The sequence below is a fragment of the Nematolebias whitei genome, chromosome 7 (assembly GCF_014905685.2).
Source record: "Nematolebias whitei isolate Nwh7 chromosome 7, NemWhi1, whole genome shotgun sequence".
NCBI lineage: Eukaryota > Metazoa > Chordata > Actinopteri > Cyprinodontiformes > Rivulidae > Nematolebias > Nematolebias whitei.
Genome location: NC_056504.1, coordinates 39,488,035 through 39,498,824, shown reverse-complemented (window position 1 = coordinate 39,498,824; position 10,790 = coordinate 39,488,035). Strand labels below are relative to the sequence as shown.

Here is a 10,790-nt window from a genome sequence, read left to right as displayed (position 1 = left end):
ATTTTGATTCAATGCAACAAAATAAACAAATTTAAAAGGCAACAGATCATTGTAATACTTGGTTTATTACATAATGACTTTAATTGTTGGATGTCCGGCCCCTGAGCTGCTGGCTTTCAGAAACTGTGACCCTCTGAGCGGTTTTGTTGAATAGTCCTGCTTTAAAGGTTTGATGTATAAATGCAAAATATGCACACTTATTAAAAACAGAACATAAAATAAGAAAACCATCACATAGCCAATGGAGACTTACTTAAAATGGTCTTGTAAAGCAACATTAAAGTCAAATGAGTCGCCGCGATCTGCGAACCCCAACCCGATAAAAGCATGACGTCCTTTAAAGAAAGAAAGAAAAATAAAACGAGGATTAGAGTACTTCATGGCTTCAATCTCTCTTCTTTAGAGAACACAGATATAAGCCGATGTGGGCACATTCAGATTAAACCTACATGTTTTTTTTACTTGGGTGTAAAAGTAAGACAAATCAAATATCACATGAAAATCATTTGACTTTACGTATAGTTCTCAAGCGGTGGTACAAGTACCACTGGTAGTACACAGGATCCCTTTAGTTACATACACTCTGAATAAATGTGACCCTAACCCAGATGAAGGATGCAGTTTAAGATATGATGGTTTTATGGATTTATTGATCAGAAAGGCACCACATATACTACAGTCTTGGCTTTTTTTTTACTCCCGCTCAACAACTAAATACATACATAAGATATTTTAAGTCAAATGTCCTCACTGTTGTACACCTTTTGTTGCCATCAAGTCTTAAAGAGACTTTACTGAGTGACCACCGGAACATCAGTTTACTGTTTTCTACTCCAGGGGGTTCTCTAAACTTTGTTTTTTATGATTTTTTTTTTTGGAGCTAAATTTGTAGCCTTTACCACCACTCATCATTTTGGCTAGTTCAAAAAAAAATTTTAGCTTCACGTCACAAGTCATCTCATGATATTTAGGGTACGATTATGGTTAGGAGATTTACCTGTTTGTGTCAGTATGAATATGAGCTTGTACAAATAATATATTGTCTGTCACTGAAGGTGATACTTGGAGATCTTAGTAAGGTTTGTGATGGTACCTGGTACAGAGAGTTTGACATTCATTTCAAAGTTTATTTTTAGTGTTGCCTTACCGTTGCCGTCTTCTATCCGGATGACAAAGTACCGGCTGGAGTCTGTGACTGCTTCAACCACGCAGCCTGGATACTGATCAACTGGAGCTTGTGCAAACAGCTCTCCTGCAAAAATAAAAAGTTCACACCCAGCACAGCCTCTGGATTAATTCATGCCACAACAAAAATAAGATCAGCACGGGATAAACTGTCATTGCTATGTTGATGATACTCACTACACTGTATTTATCCATGAAACCTGAAGAGTCCAATCAGGTCTCTAGATTAAAAAGTCTTCGACTGATTCAAAATGCTGCTGATAGAGTTCTGATTAGAGTTAAAAGGAGAGATCACGTTTCTCCAGTTTTAGCTTCTCTCCATTGGCTCAAATTCAGAAAATAATTTAAAATCTTGTAAGAAATAAAGCTCTCAGCAACCAAGCTCCATCTTAAATTAAAGATCTTACTGTTCTATATTTTCCTAACAGAGCACTTTGTTCTCAGATTGCAGGTTAATTTGTGGTTCCTAGAGTTTCCAAAAGTAGAGCGGGAAGACAAGTTTTCAGAGGCTCCTCTCTTGTGGAACCAACTTCCAGTTTCTGTCTGTGAGGCTGACACTCTGTCTACTTTTAAGACTAGACTTCAGACATTCTTTTATGATCAATCCTATAGTTAAGATTGACTTGGGTTTCCAGAGCTATCCCTTAGTTATGCGGCTGACCGACTGAGGCCAAAATGACCAATAATTTCTTTCCTATTTGTTGTTCAGGATGGAAAACTGGGACAAAGTGAAGTTCCAACACAACCTTCTGGCTTCCTTCGATAGATAACTCTTAACTAATTGGTTCTAATAATGTATGTGAATGTTTTTGTACAGTACCATGAGATGAGGTTTGTTGTGAATTGGCACTATATAAATAAACTAAAACTTAATTAAGAGGTGTAAAAATACCAACTTTAATGATGGTATAGAGGATTTTAAGACTTTCAAACCAACTTTCATTGACTCCAGCTAAAAGTGAAACAGCATCAAGAGATGCACCCCATCAAAACACAACAAAGAACAGACAGACACACACACACACACACATATATATATATATATATATATATATATATATATATATATATATACATACATACATACAGGAATAACGTCGTTTTACATGTTGCAGGAAACCAACAGTCACTACAGAACTATCCTTGTGTGGAAAATATGTGTTCTAAACAAATTACAATGTTCTGTTTTTTCCTGTGAGCCAGTTGTAATCCTAAAGTTCACACAAAAAAAAAACATATTAGCTGTGGCATTGAGGATTAGACTTGTTATGAGCAGAATTTAATTTATAGACTCTCTGTATAGAGTACACGGCAGGATTTTTTACTTAGTTTCTGTCTACATTAATCACAGAAGTTCAATAATCTGCTGAGAATGGAGAGCGTGAAAGGATTTGGACATTACTATGGGACAGATGAGACAAACTTTTGTGGTCATACTGTATGTCGAAGTGTTCCTGGGCAAGACATTAAACCCCTCATTACCTCCAATGTGTGTCCCTTTGGTGTATGATTATGATCTAAAGCACTGATTACAGAATAACATTCAGATTTGTTGCGACAGAAAAGTGCTGTATGAACGTGTGTAGACGGGTAAAGGAGGGTACAGACTGAGCTGTAAAGTGTTTTGGGTGGCCTGGTTGGCTAGAAAGGCACTATATAAGTGCAGTCCATTTACCTAAATAGCAGGTAATTAACTCCTTTGCACAGCCTACAAACTTCTGAAAACTTTCCTCCCATGTCTTAAAGTAAAAAGTGTTTTTCTAATGCCATTCTTTTTATTTTCCCATATCAGCACCTTCCAATTAATTAAACCTGTGATTCTTATAAATTAAAAAGCCTGACTGAATTGTGTATTTAATGCAACAAAACACAAAATGACACAAAACCACAAAACAGAGACAGACCATAATTATTGGAATATGACTCCTCAGAGTTTTAGACTAATATATAAAAAGCCCGGCTGTGTTGAACACGTAGTAAAAGCCCCAGGAATTATGTTGTGTAGCTCAAGTTTCTTTTTGGTGGATCTATACATCTCCTCCTCTATTGCACGTTTACCTGTGTTTTTGTCTTCCAACTTGATGAAGGCCATCTTGCCTTTAGCAGTAATTTTCATCCTACCGCTCCACGCCGGTTCGTCCAGCTTCCAGTCAGCAGCACTAAACAAAAAAAACCCAGCAAAAATGGTGTAAATCCAGGAACAACCGATTCAGTGTTTGTTTCAACATATGTAGTTAAAAACATCATGAGGAAGTGAAATTATACTGCCAGGAAGACAATGTCAAACAGTAACTTTTTTTGCTTCAGATAATTAAAAAAAACATCTCATATAGATAACACCTGAAACAGCTGTGAAAAAGATTATTTGTTCAAACTGTTGCATTTACTTTAACAGCTTTTCCACTCCAGCAGGACGGACTACTTTCAAATGTGATTACAACACAAAGCATGTGGTTCTTTCAAATGGTTATCAGGTCCTGAGCTGAAAAAGTTTCACAGACAAACATACAAGGTTTCGCCCACACCTACGAACGTTTTTCTCTTCTATAGAAAATATTCTAGTTTAAAAGTTAAGTAATTAAATAAAATAACTCAAAGGTTACTTAACTTCTCTCAAAGCTTTCAGCAGCATCTCATGTTTGTTTGTTTTTTAATCAACTTGAATTGCTGGAAACTCCAAAGAAAGTCAAATTTAGGGGCTTTCCCCCCCCCAAACAACACGTTTCAGAAACTTTAATATAATTTTACTATTATAGAGTAAAGACGCTGTTTCTACTGAACAAGATGTCGATTCACAGTAAAGCAGGTCATGGTCACCTCAAAATGCTTGAACTGAAGAAAACTATTATCGTTTTCAAAAACCAGACAGAAAAGTTCAATAGACTTCTGTATAAACTTTACCCTAACAAAACTAACAGTACAGCTGTTGAGTTCTTGTTTCCAAGAAAAACTAGCGAGCCACAGGAAGAAAAACAAAACTTTAACAAGTGTCCCATTTCCGTGAGGTCTCCAACTTTGTAAGCCAGCTGCCAAGAGGGTTTCCTGAAAGGTTCACATATGATATATACTTTTATCTAAAGAGTAATAAGCGACTAAAACGGACATAAACTGTTGCGCTGACTCGGAAAAATAATGTTTTGAAAACGTGTAACTTGTTGACAGCTCGCTTGTCCGATGATGGACGTATGGTCCATAAATAGCCCACCGACCAACTTTCCCACCGACTCGTCGATCAGCTTTCTTACCGATATCCGCGATTTGAAGCACGCGGTGGGATCCGGTAAACATGAACCTCTGGCTTTACGCACAGCATTGACTCATAACTGTCGTCCTCTGCCATCTTGTTAAGTTTCACAAACCAAACACACACACCACTACTTCCGACTTTCAATGGACGCTTCAAGTGCTGCTCGGCAGAGTCGAAGCCGCGGCGCTGGATTTTAACAGCGCCACCTGCCGGTCAGGAGGTTTCACTGTCATGGCCAAAACACAAAACTGCAGAACGAAAAGAGCGCAGAGGATAAAAAAAATAATGTGCAAAGCGCATTTTTTTCCGTTTAGAGTTCAAGAGAATAGCCTTGAAGCTTACCATAATTAGAACTCTGTCAACTTGTTTGTATTTAGCTACTAAAAACAAGTAAAGCAGCATAAGTATTGTTAAAAATAGAAATGTCATAACTAAATACAGTCAGGGGCGCCTCCCGAGACCTTTAAAAGGGGTGTTCAGATGGGGGTCAAAAGCCAGAACAAATTTAGGAGATTTTGTTTTTGGTCATACGTTTTTTAAAATATGGCAATATGAGTGTTAGCTTCAATTCAATGCAGCTTATTTATATAGCGCCAAGTCACAACAGAAGTCATCTCACGGCACCGAACAGAAACATTAATATACATAAAGTAATTATTTATCTGAGGAGCATAAATAGCCTACATGTTAATTTTTTTTAAATTATAATCCTCTATTTTTTTAAATATTAATATGCATAAAATCTCCTGACACCCTGCATTCTTTTATTGAGAACACTTAATGTTTTATGCTGTTCAGCTCAGATCAAATGTCCTTATTCAGGAAGACGAGCTTTTACTTTTATTTCTAAAAATAAACATTTCTATTTCTAACTATCAATTGTTCCAAAACACATATACATACATATAGATCAGGGGTGTCAAACTCCAGGCCTCCAGGGCCGGGCCTGGAGTTTAGTATAGTATAGTATAGTGTAGTGTAGTATAGTATAGTGTAGTATAGTATAGTTAGATAGATGGTTAGATGGACGGACGGACGGACGGACGGACGGACGGACGGACGGACGGACGGACGGACGGACAGACAGACAGACAGACAGACAGACAGACAGACAGACAGACAGACAGACAGACAGACAGACAGACAGACAGACATACCGTATTTATGAGGTTTTATAATGGATAGGAGAAATTAAAAATGCACACAAAAAAGTTTTGGACGGGTAAGACTGCATGACCAAAAGTAGACAGGGGCATCAATTTCTTAAAGATGGCCATTAAAATGGAAAGTGCATCAAATCAATTTGTAATAATTTGAGGCTTTTTCTCAGATGAATGCTCCTTAATCAAAATCAAAACAAGAAATATTAAATGTACAAAGATAATTTAATGTTCATATTAACATTATACATTTTAAATGTTTGACTTCAATAAAAAGAAGTAAATCTGTAAAACAAGTAGTACCAGTAGCAACTTAGTGGTTTAAAACGATGATTCAAATGAATTAGACGTGTCCAAATGTTTGACTAAAAGTGTTTAATTTTGCTTACGATGCCAAGTGTATTTTACAAAAAGCAAAAATGCCAAGAGGAGTACGTTTGTGTTTTTATTAAAGGGTTTTCTTCAAGTTTCAAAACAATGACATCAAATGAGCTTCAAACTAGACGTCTGGCTGTGACTGAAACAAACATGAGCTGATCACACCAACACAAAATGGGTATCTGCTGATCGATTCAAATCCCTTTAGAGTCCATACCTGAACCAGATTGTTAATAATAATAATTTAAAGCATTCATAAAGTCAATTAGCAGAACCAGATCACAAAGAACAGTTTAAACTACTGTATATTTCAGACGATAAGGCGCAATATCAATGAACGGCTCTGTTGTCATACATAAGGCGCACCGGATTATAAGCTGCATTAAGCGAAACAAGTTCATTTTGACAGATTTTTGAGTGCTGTGTACCACATCAAATCAGTTCGAGGTCAGTAAGCACAACCAGAATTAATACACAAGTCGCACCAGATTATAAGGTTCACTGTTGATTTTTGACAAAATTAAATGATTTTAAGTGCACCTTATAGTCTGAAAAATATGGTAAGGTTCAAATAAAGCCACATAAAAGTGTAATTATCTTATAATAAAAAAGGTGGGCCAATTTATTTTCCTTCCTTAACCGAGTTTTGAATAAATGCAGCACTTCTACAAAGTTGTCCTGCAGTGCAGAAAAACAGACTGTGAGCAATAGTTTGAATTCATTCTTGTTAAAGCTCAAGCGTAAGAAAAGCACAAGACTCACTGAAAGTGGTTGTCATTTTTCTAAAAACTCAGCCATGGATTGTGTCTCTGTCAAGTACCATTTATTACTGAAACCTATAAAAAAAAAAAGATTCAACAATAAACCAAAATACCGTCAAGAGAGTGCTTGTTGGCAAGCAGAGGACATTTATCATTTAAGGCATAAAAGATTCAAACACACTTGGTGTTTGTCTTCCCTTTTAATAACAAAACCATCTATCAGTGTTTGTAACTCCACAATATTTAACTATATTAATAATTTTATAGTTTAACTCGAGTTTTGAATTTGTTGACAACGAGCTCTTAGTAAAATCCTGCTGTGTGGAAAAACACCACAGGAAGACATTCGTCAAAACCAGTTTAATTTCAAAGAGCGCTGACTAAAAGGTAAAGTTTTCATCATAAATGTCTTTGATGCTGGCAAAATGTTGGTGTCTGGCCAAAATATAACATATATCCCTCTCCAACTGGGCCCAATATAACCATTTCTGTATAATTTACATGAATAGCAGTGTGTAACAACACAGTCAGTATGCTGCCACTGATGATACAGTACATGTGACTGTAAGACCCTCTGATTTTATACAGCTGGGCAGCACAGACGAGACTTAGCTAAGAAGATGTTTCCAGTTCTAAACTTTAGACAGTTTGATCAAATTAAATCTAAAACCACAAATAAATGTTCTTATTGCAACCTAACTTTCTGAACACACTACTGACCTTCTGATTTAAATACACTGTCACAGAAAAAGAAAAGACATTTTAACATTTTAAAAGAAAAAGTTTAAAGGAAACACAACCCAGGAAGTAATTTTAGTGTTATTGCTTGTAAAAACGTCGATGTGGCGACCCAGTCATTTGGATCGCAGCTTCGGGCCAGAGGCTGTGTACCAACCAGACCTTTCCTTTAGCTACTGGTGCTGAAAACGGGCCTGTGAGCTGAGAAACGTTCTGCTCTGAGCCACAGCCACCATGTGCATTATTAAAACTTTATTCAGCACTGTGCACTTTCACAGAAAAGGTCCAATCAGCACATCTTTCTATAACCTTGCACTCGGCCTGCTGAACACACAGTCACTTCTTGGCACTGTAAAGTACTTAATTGTCTCTGAACGCAGCAACAAACTAAGGCCATTCTCCCTTTGGACACCCAGCCATGACCTTTGCTCCTTCAGCGGAAAACAAAAAAAGCTCATAAGCTTGCACAACTCTGAAGATCTCCCACAGAATAACAAACTCTCCTTATTCTCCCTGAAGTGACGAACACCAGATGAACTGGTGCATGGCCGGCTGAACACTTGACTTGAAATCTCACAGCACATCCGACTCTCACAGTGTAGGGGCGGTGCGACCAAAGCTTGTTCAAGCTGAGAACAGAAAGGGTTTCAAATCTTTGATCTCTGCCAGCCTCTGGCAAGCTTCCACCGACGGAAACAACAAGGCTGGAGGCAAAGATCAAACCAGTGAGCAGAGTAGAGAGAGAGAGGGAAGATGCTCATTTAAGTTCATGCCATGTCTTCATATTCCTCCTGTCAGTCAAATCTGAGGTCATCTCACCACTCTGCTCTCTAAATCACACACTAAACCTTTTTAATTCCCCCACTGGACCCGGCTCTCTCAGGGAAGAAGCTGTTTCCTTGCAACAAGCAGCTCCAGTTTATCTGCAGAGTCGGAAGCCCGTGGTGCCATCTGGACCAGTGGGTTGACGGATTACCTGATTGTTTGGACAAACTGTTTCTAAAGGTTGTTGCACACTCATACGAGCGGTCCTGCAAACAGAAGAAATAAGAAATAAGCACTCCTTGTGCATTTTGTACTTTCAGTTTGCCTCATTATGTCTTACCTATCCTGGCTTGGATTGTCCTGAGGCGTTTCTTCTGAAGATGCACTGCCCAAAATCCTTCTTCGGGCTTCTGCATATTCTGCCTCTCTTTGGGCCAAAGACTTCATCTGTTGAGAGGGGCGAGAGGATGCAGAGTTTCCTGTGGTACCATTATTGGAAGGACGTTTTAAAATTCGAATCTGAGGCGGAGGGGCTGCAGGCAGAGAGTCATCTTGGATTACAATGGCAGTCCGCACAGGAGAACCACTGGACTTCAAATTGGACTTCCTGCAAGGATAGGAAGATAATACAATTAATGCCATTCAAAAAAAATAGTACAGAAAGAAATTATATTTGAAGCCTCGTCACTTACTTGGCCTCCTGATTTATTTTCAGTTTCGCCTCAAGTCTTCTCTCAATTTCCTAAGGATAAATAATGGCATTAATTAATCAATCTACTAATCTTTTTCCCAGCAAACTTGTATCAAAAGACCTGTTGAGTCAACTGAAAAAGAAATACTGAATAAGACTTAAATGACTAACTGTACGTGGTTCACTATTGTCTTGTAAGTTATCTGTACTCTGGCCTTGTTAAAACTCCCGCACAACGTCAGATAATAAAAACAGTGTTACTAGAGTGGATAACAAAATGTGTATTAGTGTTGTCTTCTCTGTTGATAAGGCATAGGTGCACAGATGAATGATTCTGTATTGTAGCTCCAAAATCATTATATTATGCTATTTCCATGCAATGTTTGGCAATTTAATTGTAAACATCTGTAAACAAATATGATGATTATTATTGTTATTACCATATTAGACCTAGTTGAATGGGTGTCTCAACCAATAAATTCAGGTTGTTTGTATGATGAACAACAATGTTATAAAGCAGGAATTGAGCCACAACAGTGACGTTGACAGCCACATACAAACACGATAACGCAGACAAACACCGGTAATTAAAAAAACATAAGAACAAAAACAAAGTTTACAGATTGCCTGAATCAGATCAGTCTATTTAATTGCTTTAGAGACACATTAACCTGCTCCAACTACTTGCTTCTGTCTATTTTTTTTTTTTTTAAGTTCCGCATTGGGTGGAGCTAAATGCTGTTCGGGAAAAGTAGTTTATTGTCATTTTTAGTTTCATTATCTTGAGCAAACACAAAATCACAAGGAAAACACTGTGGAGCCTGCTTAAGGAAACAAACCATAGAAACATGTGGATGTCTCCAGCCTGTAATTTGTCTAGTGCCTGCTTAAGTACCGAACTCAAAATCTGCCATGTGTTACAAATTAGCAGCAGAGTTGTGTCCAACTCACCCCGCTGTCCGCTGCTTCTTCCCAGCTCTCTGCTACCTCCTCATCCTCCATGTTTAACAGGACTCTGGTCTGGCTGCCTTAGCTCCTCCAGGAAGTTGTATCCTATGCAAGCCGAGGGCATGAAACAGTTAGCAGCACTGATAAGGGAAACTCGGCGTCTCGTATTCTAGATGAACAGGAAATTTCACAAACCTTTCTTTAGCCGCGTGTTAGCTTGTTTAGCTAATGCTGAGAGGACAATCCTCCGTCTGTCCGCGACTTACAATTGATCGTTACCAACACCTCACTGAACTAAGCCCGTCCACTGAAGCTTCACGGAAAAGATGAAAACTGTAAGCCAACAACAAGCGGAGAGGCGTGACACATAATGTTAACGCTAAGCTAGGCTAACGCTCTCAAATGAACCCGTTTAGACCGAGGAGCGGAAATTACGTCATGACGTCAGCTAACAACTGCAGCGTCCACTGTATTCAGTCTTAAACTTCAAAAACGTTTATGTTAAACAAAATGTGTCCATTTTGACAAGTTTGAGTAATACTTGAAGTTTATTAAAATGTCTAAAACATGCTTTGGTCATACGTATATAAAGTCTAAGGTCAAACTGCCCCCCACTAAAGAGGCTTCAAATCTCAGCTGGAGACAGCTTTTGTATATTTATGGGCATTTCCATGAACTTCATTTTTCTCCTACAGTCCAAAAAAATGCATTTAAATTTAAAGAACCATTCTAAATTAATCTTAGGTGTGGGTGAGTGGCTGGCTTTATCTTTGTGTTGGTCCTGGCTCTCACCACCCGTAGCGAAAAGTAGTTTATTTAAGTATACTGTATACTTATTTTACACTAAAAATGAGGAAGTGTAATTGAAGTTTACTTTTTATAAACTTTATTTGACATACTTAAAAATAGTATAAAAA

At 37.9% G+C, this 10,790-nt stretch overlaps 2 protein-coding genes across 2 annotated transcripts in view; both read right to left on the bottom strand.

Moving 5' to 3' along the window:
* The window catches only part of necap2 (NECAP endocytosis associated 2), a 7,788-nt gene extending 3,194 nt beyond the window's left edge, over positions 1 to 4,594 (bottom strand). The window contains exons 1-4 of the mRNA XM_037679507.1: positions 4,431 to 4,594; positions 3,244 to 3,344; positions 1,148 to 1,252; positions 254 to 335 (exon numbers count right to left, since the gene is read on the bottom strand). Coding sequence (XP_037535435.1) covers positions 254 to 335; positions 1,148 to 1,252; positions 3,244 to 3,344; positions 4,431 to 4,525 — 383 coding nt within the window. The 5' untranslated portion in view covers positions 4,526 to 4,594. The remainder of the gene's footprint in view (positions 1 to 253; positions 336 to 1,147; positions 1,253 to 3,243; positions 3,345 to 4,430) is intronic.
* Positions 4,595 to 7,800: 3,206 nt separating this feature from the next.
* Positions 7,801 to 10,307, bottom strand: LOC119412490 (SUZ domain-containing protein 1). The gene is made up of 5 exons (XM_037679506.1): positions 10,069 to 10,307; positions 9,877 to 9,978; positions 8,927 to 8,976; positions 8,575 to 8,841; positions 7,801 to 8,500 (listed from the first exon to the last, which is right to left on the bottom strand). The coding sequence occupies exons 2-5, from the start codon at positions 9,925 to 9,927 to the stop codon at positions 8,389 to 8,391; spliced, it is 480 nt and encodes a 159-aa protein (XP_037535434.1). The 5' UTR covers positions 9,928 to 9,978; positions 10,069 to 10,307; the 3' UTR covers positions 7,801 to 8,388.
* Positions 10,308 to 10,790: the final 483 nt, after the last annotated feature.